The sequence below is a fragment of the Macaca thibetana genome, chromosome 12 (assembly GCF_024542745.1).
Source record: "Macaca thibetana thibetana isolate TM-01 chromosome 12, ASM2454274v1, whole genome shotgun sequence".
NCBI classification, from domain to species: Eukaryota; Metazoa; Chordata; class Mammalia; order Primates; family Cercopithecidae; genus Macaca; species Macaca thibetana.
In genome coordinates, this window is record NC_065589.1 from 68,489,070 (window position 1) to 68,511,102 (window position 22,033).

General features: G+C 37.3%; 2 protein-coding genes across 6 annotated transcripts in view; one reads left to right on the plus strand and one right to left on the minus strand.

Moving 5' to 3' along the window:
* The window catches only part of GPR155 (G protein-coupled receptor 155), a 52,837-nt gene extending 43,259 nt beyond the window's left edge, over positions 1-9,578 (plus strand). For both annotated transcript variants that reach the window (XM_050751768.1, XM_050751770.1), the window contains 2 exons: positions 1,445-1,582; positions 5,421-9,578. In XM_050751768.1, the coding sequence (XP_050607725.1) occupies positions 1,445-1,582; positions 5,421-5,721 (439 nt within the window). In that variant the 3' untranslated portion in view covers positions 5,722-9,578. The remainder of the gene's footprint in view (positions 1-1,444; positions 1,583-5,420) is intronic.
* Positions 9,478-22,033, minus strand: part of SCRN3 (secernin 3) — a 31,113-nt gene continuing 18,557 nt past the window's right edge. For 2 of the 4 annotated variants that reach the window (XM_050751795.1, XM_050751797.1), the window contains 3 exons: positions 18,828-18,990; positions 17,066-17,240; positions 13,511-14,010 (listed from right to left, as the gene is read on the minus strand). In XM_050751795.1, the coding sequence (XP_050607752.1) occupies positions 13,840-14,010; positions 17,066-17,240; positions 18,828-18,990 (509 nt within the window). In that variant the 3' untranslated portion in view covers positions 13,511-13,839. Of the gene's footprint in view, positions 11,778-13,510; positions 14,011-17,065; positions 17,241-18,096; positions 18,231-18,827; positions 18,991-22,033 lie in introns of those variants that run through there. The other 2 variants (XR_007718280.1, XM_050751796.1) reach the window with 2 other exon arrangements.

The following is a 22,033-nucleotide window of genomic DNA, read 5'->3' on the forward strand; positions in this document are numbered from 1 at the left end:
CATGCATGGTGGCTGCCTGTAATCACAGTGCTTTGGGAGGTCGGGGTGGGCAGATTGCTTGAACTCAGGAGTTTGAGACCAGCCTGGGCAACATGGTGAAACCTAGTCTCTACAAAAAAAAAAAAAAAAAAAATTAGCCAGGTGTGGTGGCATGCTTCTGTAGTCCCAGCTGCTCAGGAGGTTGAGGCAGGAGGATGGCTTGAACCTGGGAGGCAGAGGTTGCAGTGAGCCAAGATTGTGCCACTGCACTCCAGCCTGGGTGACAGAGCAAGACCCTGTCTCACTCACACACACATTAAGATACTGATGTTTTTAAACTTTTAGTAACTGCTAGGACACCACTAAATGCCACACAAAGGTTATAAACAATTGCAAAAAAAATTTGGAGGAACTATTATAAATCTGGCATTGATTTGCACTTTAACAAGAATTGATGGACATTGATTTCTGTCTATGCTATTAACTACATAAAGTTAAACGAAACTTGAAAATGTCTTTGGAAATGGAAGTAGTAGGTGGTGTACCCCCGTGGTCTATATTTGATTGTCTGTCTCCTTTGACAACACAATTTCTCTTTTTATCAAACTGACAGCTTACAGAAAACTCAAGTTTTCTTTCTAAATTGTTGGTTTTTTTATCAGCTTATTGAAGGGTTTCTTTGAATTAAGATCAGGGATTTCTTTATGAGAAATAACAAGTAGTAATACTCCAATGTGGGGGTAGGAGGAAGAGGTGGGGGCAAATCTTTGTACTTCTTCTTGTGTTTTCAAAGTCGAAATTTATGGAAACTTGGAGTGCTAAAGAAATGTATCCTACCAGATCTATGAAAAGTGCCCAGTAAATTGTAATGGTTCTTTCTTCTTCATCTTTATCATTATCATCAAGATGTAGTTGCTAGGTTCATAATCATTTCATGAAAGAAGAAAAGCATAATTGGAAAGTCATTGAACTTAGTTATCAGCTTCATAATGCTGATTGGGTAAAACAATCAACAATTCTATTGTCTAGACTGGCTGAAACAAAACTGTTTTTGGAGTACTCTGCTATTTGTCTCTGTGGTACTAAAATAGAAAAGCGATTAAACAAAATATTTGATCTCTAATTTATCTTTGCATTTCAAAACAGTAGAATGTAGAGTAAGGAACATTTATTAGTAGAACCTGAAATGGGTCAAACATGTCTGGAGGGTTTATAAAATGATTAAGTCTTCCACCCCAGTATGCTTTGAATAGGAAACTGAATGTAGAATTTTTGCTTCTGAGACTAAGGATGTCTGGAATGTAGAATGTTTTTGCTTCTGAGACTAAAGATGTCTGGGTGTTGTAGATGACAGCTTTGGTGATCGACAGCTTTGGAACAGCCATTTTGATGGGGTGATAAAGCAGGAAGAGTTCTCTCTCAGTGCTTTTCTTCACTTAAAAATGGCCTTAAATTTGATTTTCAGACTTGAATTCCTATGGAACAATAAAGAAACAGCAGAAAACAGGGATTCTCCTGTTTCAGAGGAAATAAAAATGACCTGTCAACAATTTATCCATTATCACCGTGACCTCTGTATCCGAAACATTGTCAAAGAAAGAAGGTAAGCAAACTGCCAGTACAGTTCTAGACAATTATATTTTAAATGATTAATTTTGGATTGTAATGGGCTAAATGAGGTGGTCGTGACTGATTACATGATTATTTTTACATATGCATGTAAAAGTTAAAGGAATTATGGGTCAGTTTATAGTTTCAGAAATGGCATATAAAAGAGTCATATTACGTTGATTTCTTTTTTTTTTTTTTTTTTTTTTTTTTTTGAGACGGAGTCTCGCTCTGTCGCCCAGGCTGAAGTGCAGTGGCGCGATCTCGGCTCACTGCAAACTCTGCCTCCCAGGTTCACGCCATTCTCCTGCCTCAGCCTCCTGAGTAGCTGGGACTACAAGCACCCACCACCACGCCCGGCTAATTTTTTTTGTGTTTTTAGTAGAGATGGGGTTTCACCGTGTTAGCCAGGATCGTCTCGATCTCCTGACCTCGTGATCAACCTGCCTCGGCCTCTCAAAGTGCTGGGATTACAGGCGTGAGCCACTGTGCCTGGCCTATGTTGATTTTAATATTTTAAAAATGTCATATAACTTCTGATTGCCATATAAAATGTGAACACTTTAGTTTAGAATGAACCAAAATGTCATAGAATATTAACCCTCATTTCAAGTTGGCCAGTAGTGTCTCTCACAAAACTTTGAGATACATTGGATTTAGAAGTGATATTATATTCCCACCTCAGCATTTCTTGACAAATACATTTGTCAAGAGAATGAAATGAAATTTCTGCCTCTTAATTTTGTTGCTTATGTTTCGCTTCAAGTTCTAACCTTTAGTCTGTGACATAATATTTATTATTCGAATCCTTAAGGTATGAAGTATATAGCAGATTCTCTTTTAATTTTGGATGAGGAAAAATATTTTTTTTATAAAGGAAGTATATAGCAGGAAATTATGAACTTTGAATAAATACTATACAGTATTTCTGGTTGTCATAAAAGAGAAAACAAAACAAAATATAAAGAACCAAATACTTTTATGTCTATAACTGAAAATACGAAATGTATGAAAATTTTTATGGAGGATAATTTATTTACATTTATTATGCCAATTTAACATATATATAATTATAATCAGAAGGTAGCCTGGTACAGAGAGTGGAAAAGGGGCCGCAGTGGATGTGGACTAATACTAGAACTCAGCTCCTGAACTGCTGCTTGTTGGCTGTGTGACGTTGGGCAAGTTCAATTCTCTAAATTTTAGTTTTCCTCTTCTTTAAAATATCTAATTCTTGAGATTGTTGCGTTAGATGACAGAATGTCTGTGATGGGCATAGCCCACTTTCTGGCCATGGTAAACTATGAAGAAAAGTTAGTTTTTCACCCTTCTGAGCACAATTATTTCAAAGTGCCATCTATGAATAGTTTCAACAATTTAAAACTGCTTTTTAGGGCCAGGCACGCTGGCTTATGCCTGTAATCCCAGCACTTTGGGAGGCCAAGGTGGGAGGATCACCTGAGGTCAGGAGTTCAAGACCAGCCTGGCCAACATGGTGAAACCCTGTCTCTACTAAAAATACAGAAACTAGCTGGGCATGGTGGCATGCGCCTGTAATCCCAGCTACTCAGGAGGCTGCAGCACAAGAATAGCTTGAATCTGGGAGGTGGAGGTTGCAGTGAACCGAGATCACACCACTGTACTCTGGCCTGGGCAACAGAGCAAGACTGTCTCAAAAACAAACAAAACCCCACAAAACAAACAAACAAACAAACAAAACATTTTAAAAAACCCTGCTTTTTTAAAATTAAAAAAGAGAACTCCATGTTAGCTCTTTGAGGCCCAGTGTGATTGCCAACTCTTCGGAAGGAAGCATAGCTTTTGCAATTTGCAGGGCTTCCAGTCTGCCTCAGTCCCATTTGGCTGGATGGACACCAGCTGGGAACGTGCCGGCCTGTTCCCTGCCCCTTTCCAGGTTCTACAGTGTCACATTCTCTGCGACTTTGCACAGCTCCATGGGCTGGTTTTTTGTTTGTTTTTTTGAGATGAAGGTTCACTCTTGTTGCCCAGGCTGGAGTGCAGTGGCGCAATCTCAGTTCACTGCAGCCCCAGTCTCCTGGGCTCAGGTGATTCTCACACCTCAGCCTTCTGAGAAGCTGGAACTACAGGTGTGCGCCACCATACCCAGCCAATTTTTTGTGTATTTTTAGTGGAGATGGAGTTTTGCCATGTTGGCCAGGCTGGTCTCAAACTCCTGAGCTCAAGTGATCTGCCCACCTCGGCCTCCCAAAAAAAGTGCTGGGATTACAGGCGTGAGCCACCACACCCAGCCATGGGCTGTTATTATAGCTGCCTCATCACAGTCATCAGGAAATAAATATTCTGTTGGTGTCTGGAATAGAAGGTGTTAGACTATAGGCCGGGCACGGTGGCTCACACCTGTAATCCCAGCACTTTGGGAGGCTGAGGCGGGCAGATCACCTGAGGTCAGGAGTTCGAGACCAGCCTGACCAACATGGAGAAACGCTGTCTTTACTAAAAAGACAAAATTAGCCAGGCGTGGTGGCACATGCCTGTAAGCCCATCTACTCGGGAGGCTGAGGCAAGAGAATCACTTGAACCCGGGAGACGGAGGTTGCGTTGAGCTGATATCGCGCCATTGCACTCCAGCCTGGGCAACAAGAGTGAAACTTGGTGTCAAAAAAAAAAAAAAAAAAAAGAAAAGAAAAAAGGTGTTAGGTGATACATAAAAAATCTACAAGCAAAAAGAAGGCTAACAGAGTATAATATCCAGGTTTTTGTTGTATGTGGTGTTTCTAGTTGCAAGGCCTAAATTAAGATAACTTATCTCTAAATGAAATACTGATGTTAAAATAATGTAATTTTATGTATTTGAGAAAACTTTTCATGAGTATTAACCTTTTTTTCTAATTCTTATATAAACTCTCATGAATATTCATTTATGGTGAAATGTTTTTAAATTTGTTTTGTCACCTATTTCTCCTTTCACATTGATCTTCATCCACCATTTCCCATGTCAAGCACTTTAGGTTTTGTAGCCTGAATGATGCTTGTGGACAGATTCATGTTGTCTAGCTATGGTGCATTTGTGTGAAATGTACAGCTCTCATGTAATTGGATTTTTCCCCTGTATCTCTCTATCCTTTGTTTATTTGTACATACTTAAGACATCCCATATTTGCATCAGGAAGACAGATTTTTAAATACTCAAGAAGTAGATTCACAAAGCACATTTTTAAAATCTTAGATTTGTAGCCAGTTAGATCTCACTTACTCTTTCCTTGCTTCCTATTGAAGCACATTTCTGACAAACATATCAGTAGGATTGTCTTGCCTGCTGAGGGCAAGAAGAAAGGCTATTTGTGGGGCACTATGATGTATGGAGTGCATATGTATACATGATGTATATGGAGCTAAAAATAAAGTTTGAATAGTTTAGTGAAAATAATCACTTCTTAAGAGCTTGTGAAAAATTTGTAGTGTTCCTGAAACAAATTACTTAGTATAACTAAAAGTATAAATTATAAAATATATCATATTTAGCTATTACAGGACAGATCTGATAACAGGCTACCATAAAAAGAGTATTTCTTTGTAAGTGCATTTATATTATCCATGACTTCTTTTGGTATTGTTTAAGCATTTCTGTTTTCACAAGTGTTACTGGCATATTTTCTTTTTCTCCAGTGGGTCTTTCTAGGTTCAGGAGAGTTAACAAACCCTTTCAATTCAGAACAGTTTCCTTCCTGCCATGCTTTTAACTATCACGCTGTCTTTCCCTGTTTCCTTCTATTTTTTCTTGCTTGTCCTCTATCATGCAGTGCTGATACCAGATTTACAGAACATATGGGTGAATCATTCCTTTGACACAGGTGTGGTGCAACAACTTCTGCTGGAACTTTCTGCGGCTGTGACCTGGTGAACTGGCTAATTGAAGTCGGCCTTGCCTCTGACCGTGGTGAAGCTGTGATATACGGAGACAGGCTGGTACAAGGGGGAGTCATCCAACATATTACCAACGAGTATGAATTCCGGGATGAGTACTTGTTTTACAGATTTCTTCAAAGGAGTCCTGAACAGAGTCCTCCTGCTATTAATGCAAACACTCTCCAACAGGAAAGATATAAAGAAATTGAGCATTTGTCCTCACCCTCACATTCCCCTAAGACCTAAATTATGAAGGGGAGAACCCTACATGGAATCATATTCTAGCCCCATATTCATTAGTTTTTAGCTGGGTGACCTTGGGCAAGTTAACAGAGGCAACCTCTGTGAGCCTCAGTTGTCTCTTCTGTAAAATGTGACAAGATGTGTTCCCACTACATGCTCAGGGTCTGTGATTTTACATGTATGTAAAACACATAGGAAGCTCACTTAGGAAAAAAAGAAAACCAAATTAAAGTTCTGATAATGAATATAATATAGTCATCCTTCGGTATCCAAGGGGAGTGGTTCCAGGACTCCTGAAGATCCCAAAATCTGAGAATACTCAAGTCCCTTATATAGAATGGTGTAGGCCGGGCGTGGTGGCTCATGCCTGTAATCCCAGTACTTTGGGAGGCCAAGGCAGGTGGATCACCTGAGGTCAGTAGTTCAAGACCAGCCAGGCCAACATGGCGAAATGCCTCTCTCCTGAAAAATACAAAAAATTAGTTGGGCGTGGTGGCAGGTGCCTGTAATCAGCTACTTAGGAGGCTGAGGCAGGAGAATCGCTTGAATCTGGGAGGCAGAGGTTGCTGTGAGCCAAGATCGTGCCACTGCACTCCAGCCTGAGCAACAGAGCGAGACTCTGTCTCAAAATAAATAAATAAATAATAAATAAATAAAATGGTGTAGTATTTGCATATAACCTATGCACATTCTCCCATATACTTTAATCATCTTTAGATACTTATAATGCCTAATACAATGTAAATGCTATGTAAATAGTTGTTATACTGTATTGTTTAGGGAAAAATAACAAGAAAAACAGTCTGTACATGTTTACTACAGATGCAACCATTGTAAGCCTAATTACATTTTTTATCTGCAGTTGACTGAATCTGTGGATGTGGAACCTGTGCATATGGAGGGTCAGCCATACTATAAATAATATGAATATGCCAACATTATATAATCATTGCTTTCTGCAACTGTTTACTATAATTTCAAAATTAACATCCTATTAACTGTTCCTTTAAATTATCAAATTTGGCAAGTATATTGCTGGCAGGAAATACACCTTAAATTATGACAACTTTACAATTTTTGATAGCACCTCTTGAAAAAGAATTTTAATGATTCTAATAAGAGGTTTTTTTCTTTTTTCCATTTCCTTGACAAATAGTACTCATTTAAAAACTAGAGGTCCAGGCATAGTGGCTCACGCCTGTAATCCCAGCACTTTGGGAGGCTGAGGTGGGCAGATAGCTTGAGGTCAGGAGTTTGAGACCAGCCTGAGCAACATGGTAAAACCCGGTCTCTACTAAAAAAAAGGGAAGAAAAAAAAAAAAAAGAATAGCAAGGTGTGGTAGCACATGCCTGTAGTCCCAGCTACTTGGGAGACTGAGGTGGGAGTACCCCTGGAGCCTGGGAGGCGGAGGTTGCAGTAAGCCAAGATCACATCACTGCACTTCAGCCTGGGTGACAGAGCGAGACTCAGTCTCAAAAACAAAAAAAACAAAAAAACAAGCAAAAAAACGTAGAGGCACTATTTTTTTTAAGTTTGTCTTTTCTTTTCTACCCAAATTACTAATCTATGCCATTAAGGAATAAAAACCTCCATATGTATTATTATCTCCACAGTCCTTCTGCAGAAGTACAATCTGATCTTTAACTTTTATGCTACAAATACTAATTTGAACAGATTAATTTGAACTTGAAAATATTGCCATATAATGTATCATTTCTGTATTTGAACAAAGCATCATAATGCAGGATAACCCTTTTACTTTATTCCCTAAAGTTAAAAAAAATAAAAACTATATAGTTCAAGCCAATATTTAAAAATTCTGAACCTAGGCTGGGCATGGTGGTGGCTCACACCTGTAATCCCATCACTTTGGGAGGCTGAGGCAGGTGAATTGCTTAGGCCAGGAGTTCGAGACCAGCCTGGCCAACCTAGTGAAATCCTGTCTCTACTAAAAACAAACAAACAAAATTAGCCAGGTGTGGTGGCATGTGCCTGTAATCCCAGCTACTTGGGAGGCTGAGGCAGGAGAATTGCTTGAAACCAGGAGGTAGGGGTTGCAGTGAGCTGAGATTGTGCCACTGCACTCTAGCCTGGGTGACAGAGTGAGACTCTGTCTCAAAAAAAAAAAAAAAAAAAACTAAAGATTACATTTAGAATTTAGTTTTTTTAAAGTGTCCATTATAAACATATATAATTTTTAAAATCACTAAATGTTGCCTTCTCAGTCTATTATTTCAGCTACTATAACAAAATATTATAAACTGGATAGCTTATAAACAACAGAAACTCATTTCTCACAGTTTTGGAGGTTGTGAAGTCCAAGATTAAGGCACTAACATAGCTGGTGTCTGGTAAGGGCCAAATTTCTGGCTCATAGATGGTACCTTCTTGCTGTGTCACCACATAGTAGATGGGAAGAACTGGTCTCATCGGCCCCTTATAAGGGCATTAATTCCACTCAATAGGGCTCCACCCTCATGACCTAATAACCTCTTAAAGGCCCTACCCCCTAATACTAACACATTGAGGATGTGTCTTCAACTTTACATTTCTACAGGCAGAGAAGGGGGGCTGTGTAAATTCTCCCCATCAGTACTTGAATGTTCATTTAACAAATATTTATTGAACATCTACCATGTTCCAGACACAATCTGAACACTGAGCACACAACAGTGGGAACAAATATGATTCCTATCCTCATGGAGCTTCTATTCTCCTGTGAAAAACAGATGTTAAACATGATTGAGGATTAGGTTTCAACGTATGAATTCTGGGAGGACACAGACATTTAGACCATAGCATCTTCAGATAAGCTTTATCTTCAGTAAATTAAAGAGATCTATTTAGATGACCGTTGAGCATCTTAATTATTAGGTGTCAGTTTCAGTACTGGTTTAACTTATTTTAAACATGTTTCAGATATTTATTTAATTATACTTGTAGTGTCTCATATGTAAAAGTTATTTATAAAATAATTTATAGGGTTAGAGTCATTGTCCTTTTAATGAAACAAATAAACAATTTTTTAAAAACCTGCATGGGGGCCAGGCGCAGTGGCTCATGCCTGTAATCCCAGAACTTTGGGAGCTTGAGGCTGGCGAATCACGAGGTCAGGAGATCGAGCCCATCCGGGTTAACATGGTGAAATCCCGTCTCTACTAAAAATACAAAAAATTAGCCAGGCATCGTGGCGGGTGCCTATAGTCCCAGCTACTTGGGAGGCTGAGGCAGGAGAATGGCATGAATCCGGGAGGCAGAGCTTGCAGTGAGCCGACTCCAGCCTGGGCGTCACAGTGAGACTCCGTCTCAGAGAAAAAAAGAAAAAAAAAACAAAAAACAAAAACCTGCATGGAAGCCTAGTATATTTATTAATAACAAATAAATTATACTTTAGTGTACTATTAACCTGTACCAATTTTAAGTTGTGATCAGAGAATGGGGATGTTTTTAAGTTCTGTCTTGCTGCAGAACTTCCCTTTTTTAATATGACCATATTATGACTCTGAATGCTCAGGGGTAAGCCTAAAGCCCCACTGCTGTTACCAGGAGATTTTTCTAGTTACAGAAATAAAGATGTTAATTCACATGCATGCAGACAACTGAAACTTGAGTGGAAAATTTGTGAACAAGTCATACTACTTATCTTCTGTTATTTGCACGAATGGAATCTGCTACTTCTTTTTCCATGGGAGACACTAAAAGAAAACCCTGGATCAGAATGATCTGCAGTTTCAGATAATACAGGCTTTTAAGAGACATTTTTAGAATTAAAAATATGCTAATTTTATTAAATGAAAATATTTGTTACTTTCTCACTGACAAAGCAAATTTCTCAATAAAATACCTATTTTAACTTGCATTGCTGACATCTTTTCTTTGAGTAATCTGAATAATGCAGAAGCCATCATAGAGGTCTTTTATACATTCTCACTGTTTTCTTAAATGGGTTTCCTGAGTTCTATTCTTCATGACTCTGGGCTCTGCAAACAGGGTTTCCCAATTGCGCATTCTATACACACTTTTATGAATGAGTCAATATAACATTAGAGTCCTTTTCATATATTTCATCATTTCCAATATGTAGAGTGACAGCTAGAAAAAAGATGATACAATTTTGCTCAAAACCTATCTCTTTTTCTTCAGCATAGTTGTTTTCTTAACTCTCAATGAGTAACTCCATGCCTAGCTTGTGCTTAGCTTTCAATATTTTTAGACTAAGACAAAGTGTATTTGGCATTTTGAGAACAATGATTAATGGTCAGTACATTTCTAAAGCAAGAAAAATGTGAAACTAGTGTTTTATATGTTTGTTATGCAGCGGAATACAGCTCTTAGTGTTTGCCCCTTCATATCTCATCATGTAAAATATTAAATTGTTTTAGGCCACTGGACATAGGTAGTCCTGTCATGAATGATGGCTGGAAAAAAGTTCAGGATCATAAATGTTATCACCATTCTTTAAGAAAAGATGAGATTATAAATTTCTGCAACTGGTATGACAAAAGGTTGAATTAACTAATGAGGTTGAATTAACTAACTAGGCTACTAGTTATTTCTAAAGCAAAACTTTTGGTTCATGATTAACATATATAAACTGGTGTTTTCATCAAAGATCAAACAAAATAGTCTTCTCTAGAATACTCATATTATTCCCCTGGCTTATTAAGTAATGGTAAATAATACACAGTATCTAAGAGGTGACAGGTTGACCTGAAACTTACCAAAGGATATCAAGTTGGGCAGATAGATTGTCTAGCTAGTTTCTTCAACTTTACATTTTCTATAGGCAGAGAAGAGGGCTGTGTAAATTCTTCCCATCAGTACTTGAATGTTCATTTAACAAATATGTATCGAACATTTAGCATGTGCCAGACACAATCTGAACACTGAGCACACAACAGTGGGAACAAATATGATTCCTATCCTCATGGAGCTTCTATTCTGTGAAAAACAGATGTTAAACATGATTGACCTGTGACCAGGATCACGTGTGCCTCCAAGAGTATGTAAGAGAGACCTTCTGGTGTGAAGAAAACTCCCCTGAGGAAGTCATGTTTTAGCAAAACTCTAAAGGATGTCAAGTATTACTTATATAAAAGGGAGCACATGGAATGAATAGTGCAAGCAGACAATATGGCCATGAGGAAGGCACATTCAAGGACATGAAAGAGTAGCATAGTAGAAACCTAAAAAGCAATGGTCGAAGGTGTAGTAAGACATAGATGAGGCAGATCAGTGGGATCTTTTTGGTATTTAAAGAGGTTTAGGCCAGGCACAGTGGCTCACGCCTATAATCCCAGCACTTTGGGAGGCCGAGGCAGGTGGATCACCTGAGGTCAGGAGTTCTAGACCAGCCTGGCCAACCTGGTGAAACCTCATCTCTACTAAAAAACACAAAAATTAGCTGGGTGTGGTGACAGGTGCCTCTAATCCCAGCTACTCAGGGGGCTGAGGCAGGAGAATCACTTGAACCCAGGAGGCGGAAGTTGCAGTGAGCTGAGATTGGGACATCGCACTCCAGCCTGGGGGACAAGAGGGAGACTTTGTCTCAAAAAAAAAAAAAACGTTTTAGACTCAAAAATAAGAAAAGAAACAACCTAAGTAAACAATGGGCAAAAGATCTGAACAGACAACTCACCAAGGAAAATAAACAGATAAAAGCATGTGAAAAGATGTCCAACACCATATATCATCAGGGAATTGTAAATTAAAACAAGATACCATTACACTCTATTAGAATGGCCAAAATCCAAAATGCTGACAACAATAAATGCTGACAAGAATACAGGGCAACAGAAGCTCTTATTTGCTGATAGGGATGCAAAATGATAGCCACTGGAAGACAGTTTGGCAGTTTCTTAGAAAACTAAACATACTCTTACCACATGATCCAGCAATTGTGCTCCTTAGTATTTACATAAAATTAGTTGAAAACATGTCCACACAGAAATCTTCACATGGATGTCTACAGTAGGTTTATTCACAATTTTCAAAACTTGGAAGCAATCAAGATGGCCTTCAGTAGTAGTATATTCAGACAATGGAATATTATTTAGCACTAAAAGAAATGAACTATCAAGTCATGAAAGGACATAGAGGAACCTTAAATGGATATTACTAAGTAAGTTCAAGAAGACGATCTTACGAGGTCACATACTATATGATTCCAATGATATGACATACGGAAAAGGCAAAACTATGGAAATAGTAAAAAGATCAGTGGTTGTCAGGAGTTGGAGGGACGGTGGGATAAATAGGCAGAACACAAGATTTTTAGGGCAGTGAAACTATTTTGTATAATACTATGATGGTGGATACATGTCATTTTATAATTATCAAGGGCCATAGGATGTACTACATCAAGAGTGATCTCTAACTTGAACTATGGACTTTGGGTGATAATGTTTCAGTGTAGGGCCATCGATTGTAACAAATGTACCATTCTGGGGCTGGGATGTTGATAGTGGGGGAGGCTATGCATGTGTGCTGATAGGGGCTATATTGGAACTCTGTACTTTCTGTTCAATTTTGCTGTGAACCTAAAACTGCTCCAAAAAATAAAGTCTCTTTTAAAAAAGAGTTTTAGGAGGGGAATTCATAATCAGATTTAAATTTGTAATAGATTGGCCGTAGTGACTCATGTGGGTAGAAATAAAGAATAAAAATGGGTGTAGGAGAACAGTTAATGCAATGGTCTAGCTAAAGATGGTGCTAGTTTAGTCTAAGGTGGCAGCAAAGCAGAAGGTGAAAACATGCTGCCCCTAGAGAAGGAAATAAGATTCCCGTAAGTGTAATGAACTGTTTGCCCTTAGTTTCCTCATCTATTAAAGGAGAGAAGAGGAGTATAGGGGTTAGAAGACAGCCTATCACTGAACCAAACTTAAAGCAAACAGAATCAACTGAGTACTTGAGTCAGACATCTTTTCTTTTGTAATGTCAACCCTGTATTAGACAAGAGCAGTATCAGGCAGATGATGGTATTTATGAGAGAACTTTGAACACATAACTTCCTGAACACTTAAAATATAATGACCCACTTCTTTATTAACCTAATTGTGCTGATAGTGACTAGTAAATATGATAATGTAACCAAATACCAAAATGGACATTCTAGAAACTCAAAAATACTTCGTGTTATTTTCAGTTGGATTTTTCTTTTGTTTATATTTGCAATTTTGAGTCTTGGTAATCTTTATGTAACCTAAACATAAAGTTTTATAAACTTTAGGAAGATATTACTCATGTATAAAGTTCATAATATATAATGCAATATAGTGTTCAAAATGTTATAATGTTCATAATATACTAATAATTCTATTTCATTGCCACTACCTCATTCTTGTTTCTGTTTTCACTGAGTAAACAGAAGTAAACAATGAGAGAGATTTCAGACCCAGAAACAGTATATCCTAAGGTTTTAGTTCTTTTATCTTATTCTCTAATCTCCCAAAGAAGCTCTTCTAAAAATATATCTTATTAACGTAAAAGCCTATTAAGGAGAATGACCCTAAAAATGCTAGACAATCAGAGCTACAAGCTCACTGGTTAGCCAAGTCTTGACAAAGAGCATGTTTGAGTTTACCAAAAGTACATTTGCAGAACTAATATACTGTATTGACAATGTGTAAATCTAGACATTTTTCTTGTTAGAGCTGGTTAATATTTGCCTTAAGCACAAACAACTTACCACTTGAGATATTTTTCATGACTAAAGAAAAATCTACTTTCTTGATGTAACAGACAAAATGATTTGACGGTACTACATAATTATAATAAATATAAATCCATGTATCATTCTAATGTTTCATTCTTTATATATAATTGAATACTTAGTTATTGTGACAAAAAGTTACTATGGCTAAAGAAAATATGCAAGTACATCACCTGAAATAACACCTGTATCCCACGATACATGAATCCAATTCCAATGCTGTTTTCTTTCTGAGTATTTCAGCAACACTGTATGTAGTTTAATAGTCAAGATATCACTTGAATACTATCCAAGAATAATCAGATCTGCTCAAATTAGGTTTATATAATTTACCAAGGTGATGGATTCTGACTTTGAAGATTGCTGACCACTGATCACTAAGAACTAATATTAGCTGACCATATGATCACTAAGAACTAACATTTGACTGATAAATTTGAATTTCATCTTTTGTACACTGAGGAAAGAGATTAACAATTTTCTCCACATCAAGATGCTTGTTTTGAAGGATTGATTCCATCTCTCTGAATAGTTCTTTCTCCAGTTTCCTCATGTTGTCCAACATTATTTTGGCTTTTTCCTAAACAATTAAAAATATAAAGATAAATACATATACACATACACATAAATCTAACCAAATTCAACCCACCTCTACAGATAAGGATTGTTCATTCTGGCATCTAATTGTGGTTTGGTTCCCTTTTTGTTCTTTGGAGACAGAAAGAATGAAATTCTTTGGGAAAATCATTGCTCTAGATTGAGTTAATGCATGAATACCAAGTTATTTTTAGTAGAAAAGACAAAAACAATTATGAGAGTAGTTTATAAGTAAAAAACATAAAAGACAACAAGACAACAGAAAATCTCATATGAACTGTCTATGTGGAAGGCTGCTGAAAACTGAGGCTGAAATATTTTTATCAATTTAGATCTTTTACGTTTAAAACCAGTATTATCAGATTAATAAAACAGAACAGTAATGTTCAGGAAAAAATCAACTAAAAGAAGACATTTCCTCTATTACTTCATCTTTATTTCAATAAAGGGAGAAAAAAGGTCCATGATTCTTACAGAAAGTAATTTCTAAATTGTTGATGAATCACCATTATCAGTTATAAGGTACTTATTTAGAGAAAAAGTATGTAAGAAAAAACTTGGCCAGGCACCGTGGCTCAAGCCTGTAATCCCAGCACTTTGGGAGGCCAAGGCGGGTGGATCATGAGGTCAGGAGTTCGAGACCAGCCGCCAATATGGTAAAACCCCGTCTCTATTAAAAATACAAAAATTAGCTGGGCGTGGTGGCGCATGCCTGTAGTCCCAGCTACTCGGAAAGCTGAGGCAGGAGAATCGCTTGAACCTGGGAGGCAGAGGTTGCAGCGAGCCGAGATCACACCACTGCACTCCAGCCTGGACGACAGACTGAGACTCCGTCTCAAAATAAATAAATAAATAAATAAATAAAGTCACTAGAAAGTGAGCATACTTTTTTTTTTTTTTTTTTTTTTTGAGATGGACTCTCACTCTGTTGCCCAGGCTAACGTGCAATGGCACACTCTCAGCTCACTGCAACCTCCACCTCCCAGGTCCAAGCGATTCTCCTGCCTCAGCCTCCTGAGTAGTTGGGATTACAGGCGCCCGCCACCATGTCCGGCTAATTTTTGTATTTTTAGTAGAGAGGGGGTTTCGTCATGTTGGTTAGGCTGGTATCAAACTCCTGACCTAAGCTGATCTACCCGCCCTGGCCTCCCAAAGTGCTGGGATTACAGGCGTAAGCCACTGCACCTGGCCTGTGAGCATAATTTTTAAAATTTGAACCATTATGGGGCAGAACTCTACAAAACAAATAACCTTAACATGGACTTCAATATGAAATTCTATGCAGTTTTCATCTGAGGAAACACTACATTTCATATTAGTGAGAAAAAAATGGGTTTTGTCTATAAATGGTATTGGAATAATTAGTCACCTTTTTGGAAAACAGAGTTAGAATCCCTACTTCATGAAAGATACAAAAGTAAATTCCAGATGGACTAAAGAACTAAATTTTTAAAAAACACATATATGCTAGAAGTTATATTTATACTGAGGTGAGGCAGGCCTTTTGAAACATGAAATCAAGGTGCCTTACAGCAAAAGACTAATAAATATAATTGACTAAGTTTAAAATTTTTGTCTGACAAAAAAGTTAAATGTCAAACAATAAACTGGAATAAAATTCTGCCTTATTACAAACAGTTAATATTCACATATTTTTGCCTATTTAAAGCAAAAAATAAAAAAAACAAAAATAACCCAAAATCAATGGAAAAACAGCCTAAGGGAAAAAATAGACAAGAAATTTAAAATAAAATACTCATGACCAATAGACATAGGAGAAGGTTTCAATCTTACTAGTAATCAAGAAATGTAAATTAAAACTACCAGTAGGATTGACTCTCCCTAAGACACAAAAGAAGTTATTTACAGAGCCAGGACCAGAACCCAGCTCTTTCACTCTTCTTCCCTCAAATTCCATTATCTTTCCACTACTCTATGTTGTCAATCAATATTTTATGATTTTTAAGTAAAGTCTAAAATAGTTACAGCTTTAGAATTTTTATTTAAAAATAAAAATGTAAATAAAAATTTTCAAGTAAAAATAGGAAGTCTGGCAGAGCTTGTTGCTTTGAGCCTAAGTGAAATAGGTGAGGGAAAAAAAAAACACATAGCAACAATGCCAACACTGCAGACAAAAATAAATTATTACCTGGAGGAAAATTCATTTAATCCGTTTCAGTGTGAATAGAATGTAAATGTATATGCCTTGACAAAGTAAAAGAAATTATAGGCAAGAAAAACCAGGAGGTAGAAACAGACGAGAAAAGATTTAAGATGGTTAATGTTTTATTTCATTGCAGGGGGTCAACGGATGGATGGCTTTAGGCAGCCTTTCTATTCCCTTCTTACCTCTTATTTTTCTTTAGCAAGCTGAATAGGTATAGACATTATAAAATGACCTATCTATCTATACCAGAAAAAAATAAATCCTTATTTCTAGAGAAGAGAGTTTGAGTGATATATTGCTCTTCTATAATGCTTACATTTTAAAATAATGAGGATGTATCACTTTTTAAAAACTGAAACTAATTATTATTTTAATTCTCTGAGGTTTTAAGTCACTTTCAATTAATTTTAATCTAGGCCTGTATGATTAAGAACATTACATTAAGAAACCAGGTCAACCGCTTTCTGGAGGCTTTGTAACTTTTGGTGTGGGATATATACTAAGCAAGTTACTTAAACTCTCCTAGACTCAGACACTTTATCAGCAAAGTGGGAATCAAAATAGTACCCATTTCATAAAGTGGTTGTGAAGATTAGATAAAGTAAACCCTGTAAAAGTACTATGTAAGTGCTCAACAAATGTTAGCTATTGTTATTATGTTTAATGTACTAAATTTCTCTATAAGATTCACAATACATGTATTCATAATCAAAGATAAAAATAATACAGCTCTACTATAGTCTGAGCATCTAAACTAATCCTAAACCTATTTTTTATAAGAAGGTAGGAAAGCTGATACTCCAAAGTTCAAAATACGGATTGAATCAAACTTTATACTTAACGATATAACAAAGAATATAAACTATCTTACCTCATTATTATGTACCACTTCCAATGCCTGTTGATGTTTTTGGTAGAGTGGGTGTCTTCTGTCAGGCTTAACATGTGACTTCTTTTTAACTAGATCTTCAAGTTCAAATGTTGGTGAACTGGTATCCAATAATTGTGAAATATGTGGCATGAATATGAAAGGCTTAAAAACAGATCTAGAAGAAAGAGTCTTTATTAAATTATCATGTCAATATATAAAAATATTCAGTGTTATTCTAAGTCTTCCAAGATTCTCTCTAATTAGAAGTTTCTGTTAATGTTACATACTAACTGGTTCCTGTCACATTAGTTATACCCATGCCTGTCTTCTCTGATACACCGGGATCTCCTTGGGGGCAGGGAACCATACTTTTTTTAGTCTTGTGTTCCCATGAACCTAACAGAGGACCTGGCACATAAACAGAGTCAGCAAAGTAATAGTTTGTCTTTCCTACTTCACATTCCACAGGTGGAGGATAAGAACAACCATTAATGTTATAGACTGAGGATTAGGACTTGGGGTGAACATCAGCGCCAGTGTCAGTAAGGAGGACACATGCTGGGCACAGTGTGTATGCCTGTAATCCCAGCACTTTGAGAGGTCAAGGTGGGAGAATCTCTTGAGACCAGGAGTTCAAGAACAGCCTTGGGCAACATAGCCAGACCCCATCTCTACAAAAAAATTAAAAATTAGCCAGGCATGGTGGCATGCACCTGCAGTACCAGCTACTAGGGAAGCTAAGGTGGGAGGATCACTTGAGCCCAGGAGTTCAAGGCTACAGTGTGCTGACTGTGCCACTGCACTCCATTCTAGCCCGGGCGACAGAGCAAGGACTCATGTAAAAAAAAAAAAAAAAAAAAAAAAAAAAAAAAGGAAGACTCAAATGTTTTATTCCATTTTCTTGAAGATATTTTTAATAATATGAAAGGCTGCTACACTAAGAGATAGTGAATATAAAATCATTTCTAAATGTAATGTGCATTTCGTGAGATACTAGTGACTTAAATCAAGATAGTCAACAAAAGTATTACCTAAAATATAACTGGACTGGATGCAGTGGCTCATGCCTGTAATCCCAACACTTTGGGAGACTAAGGCAGGTGGATCACGTGAGGCCAGGAGTTGGAGACCAGCCTGGGCAACAAGGTGAAATCTTGTCTCTACTCTACGAAAAACACAAAAATTAGCCAGGCATGGTGGTGTACGCCTGTAATCCCAGCTACTAGGGAGGCTGAGGCATGAGAATCTTTTGAACCTGGGAGGCAGAGGTTGCAGTGAGCTGAGATCATGCCATTGCACTCCAATCTGGGTGACAGAGTGAGACTCTGTCTCAAAATAATAATAATAATAATTAAACTGAAACTATTGATATTTTAAGTTTCATATGTATTTTCTAGATATGAGTGCATAAGTAAATCTTGCACAACTACATCATTTAACCTTTGTACTGTTATGAATTATCTAATATCATATCTGAAATCTGAGTAAGAAAATCTACTTTCTTTTCTTGACAATGTTAAATCTATTTGTAGGAAGAAGGAGTAGGGATAACGCATACAAGAAACTATACACATTTCCTCCCCATAAAAACAGAACAGTTACGCATATGTGGATGTTGCAGATTAAAGCCTGAACAGAAAATATATTAAAAATTATCATCCTAGTTGTACAACAAAAATTTATCCTGACAAAATTACTAACATACTAATGACTTTACTCCATCCCCTGACCCCTTGCTGGTTTATAGTATTTTGTGGTTCACCTCTCAGGATCAGGAGTCCCTGTAAAGAAGTGAATGCAAGGAAGGCTGGAGTCTTGAGGTAAAATAGAAACCATGCTTGCAGTGGTCAGGAATTCTCCCTCCATATTAATGCCACTTGGTTTATCTCGAAGAATTTCCATCATTGTTTCAAAAGTTATATTTCCTAGGGAAATAATTTTTAAAATCATCAAATACATATGCATATACAGATGCCTTGCAAATATGAACTGCTTTCTCTACTGATAATATATGAGTTATTAGTCTTGACATAAATTAAGAGACTGACTATAAACAAACTTTGTATCAACTACAATTAGATTCATTCCACTATCACAAGAAAGGTATTTTATTTCTAATATAAATATGCAAAGTCTCAAAGCCATTGTAACAGGTAAAAAATTCCTAGAAAAAGGAATTAATAATGCAAAAATATATTCAATCCCATTGCCCTTACAGAATTTTTTTTTTTTTTTTTTTTTGAGACAGAGTCTTGCTCTGTGAGGCTAGAGTGCAGTGGTGCGATCTTGGCTCACTGCAATCTCTGTCTCCTGGGTTCAAGTGATTCTCGTGCCTCAGCCTCCCAAGTAGCTGGGACTACAGTCATGTGCCACCATGCCCAACTAATTTTTGTATTTTTGGTAGAGACAGGGTTTCACCATGTTGGCCAGGCTGGTCTTGAACTCCTGACCTCAGGTGATCCTCCCCAGCTTGGCCTCCCAAAGTGCTGGGATTACAGGTGTGAGCCACTGCACCCAGCCTATGCCTGGCTAATTTTTAAATTTTTCTGCAGAGATGGGGGTCTTGCTACGTTGCCCAGGCTGGTCTCGAACTCCTGGCCTTAAGCAATCCTCCCCCATCAGCTTCCCAAAGTGCCAGGATTACAGGAATGAGCCACTGTGCCTAGTCTTTTGTCTTTAATTGAAAAAATTCAGTAAATATAACATAGTTACTGATGATTTGGATTTAAGTAGACCATTTTATTATTAGTTTTCTATGTATTCCATCTATTCTTTGTCTCTTTTTCTCCATTCTTGTCTTCTTTTTAACTTATCAAGTATTTATTACTACAGTTCTCCCATCAGCTTATTATTTATACACTTTAAAAAATCTTATTACTTTCTCTTGATTGACTACAGTTGGCCTTAAATTAGTTCTTTACCACTTACCAATTAATGTAAGAAGGACCCATACATAACTTAGCTCCAATTACTGCCTATCTTTTGTGCTATTCTAATGCATTTTAATTTCTACTGTTCGTCTGGGTCTTCTGAGAAGCAGATGCCACAACATGGGATCAAATATTTTAGGGGAAATGCCTGTGACAGAAAATGGGGAGGGAACCTGGAAAGCCTGAGAGAATCATCAGACTATGATACAATCTGAAGTCTGAGTTTAGTAGAGAAGGAAGAGAAGTTGGAGAAGTATCCCAGGCTGCCATGCCATCTAAGAAAAGCCTGGCCAGGCTGTCAAGGAGTCCTTGATCCACGTTAGCCATTAGAGGAGTCCCGTGTATTCCTAGAATGGGCCTGCCTTTATCTCCCTGCCACTCTCAGTCACTGGCCAAAAGCATCCTGTGGAAAATATAGTGCTCCATGAAATCCATGCACAATAGACTTTAAGCACTGCAGCTATGGCTGTTGGTTAAGAAGTTACTATTTTCAACAATGTTTGTTTAGTTTTACCTATGTATTTACTGTTTCTGGTGCTCTTCATCTACTACTGCGTACCTTGCTTCTATCTGCCTGAAGAATGCCCATTAGCATTTCTTTTAGTGCCAATTGTCTAGTAATTCTGTTTTATTTCACCTTTATTTTTAGAGGATATTTTCACTAGCTATACAATTCTAAATTAGTAGTTATTATCTTTCTCCATCACCTTAAAGTTGTCATTTTACAGTCTTTAGAATTCCCTCCCTTCTGTTGAAAAGTTAGCTGTCAGCTTTATATTTGTTTCTTTAAGATACTTTTTTTCCCCTGGATGTGTTTCAGATTTTTCTCTGTCTTTTTTCCCGCTCAGAAATCTCACTATGATGGGCCTAGGTGTGGGTTCCTCTTGTTTGTCCTTCTTGGGATTTGTAGAGCTTCTTGAGGCTGTTGCTTGATGACTTTTATTAGTTTGGGGAAATTCTTGGCCAATATCCTTCAACTATTGCTTTTGCCCTTCCCTGTTTTCTCTCTCCTTTCCTGTTGAGTCTCCAATCTTATGTATATGAGACCTTTTCACTGAGTCCTATATATGCCTCTCAGATCCTTGTCTATATTTTCTAAACTTTTATCTCTGTTTGAATTGGAATCTTTTCTACTGATCTTCCAGTTCACTAATGTTTTTCTTCTGTTATACCTAATCTGTTGTTAAATCAATCTATTGAATTCTTAATTTCAGTTATAATTTTTCAGTTGTATTATTTCCATTTGGGTCTTTTACAGACTCCAGTTCCCTGATGAAATTCTCCATCTTTTCATCTAATTCTTTTGAATACATAATAGTAATTTTAAAGTCTGTTTCCAATAAAGCTAATGTGTAGACAGCCTACATGTCAGATTCTACCATCTACTTTTTCTCTTGGTTTTCAGTCATTTGGTCTTATTTCTTAGCATGCCTGATACTTTCCAACTGAAGGAAATGTTATAGAGGCTCTATGTGATACTTTCTTTCACAGAGCATTTAATATTCTTCTGGCAACCAGATAGAATATACGTAGATTACCTTGATCCAGTGTTGAGACTAGTCTATCCCTTGTTTGTTCTTACTCTTCCTAAGGAGTAGCATTTCTGGGATCTCAATTGAAAGCTCAGGGGTATTTCCCAGGTACCTTCTTGGTTGGCCCTCCAATCAAATTTTTGTCCCTAAGGCCTTGTGAGACTGCAAAAAATCTCTGCTTAGCTTTTAGGGCGCCTAGCAGCTACTTTCTGCTTGATTTCACAGTGTCATGTCTCATCCTACCTACGTGCTGCTTAGAAGTTGGCAATTGCATTAAGAAACTGTGATATTTAGAAAGTCAAGGTCTTCTCAATGTGTAAAGTCTTCTCTCAGTCTTCAGGATCTAGGCTCCTTATCTCTACTCTTTTGTGTACTCTTTTGGGTATTCATCCATGTCTTCCAACAACAGGGGTTTTCTCCCTCCAGATCTCATAGTTATTCTTGGAAGGAAGTTGGTCTAACACCAGCTACTCCTTCATAACCAGCCCTGTGCTTTTTAACACTCC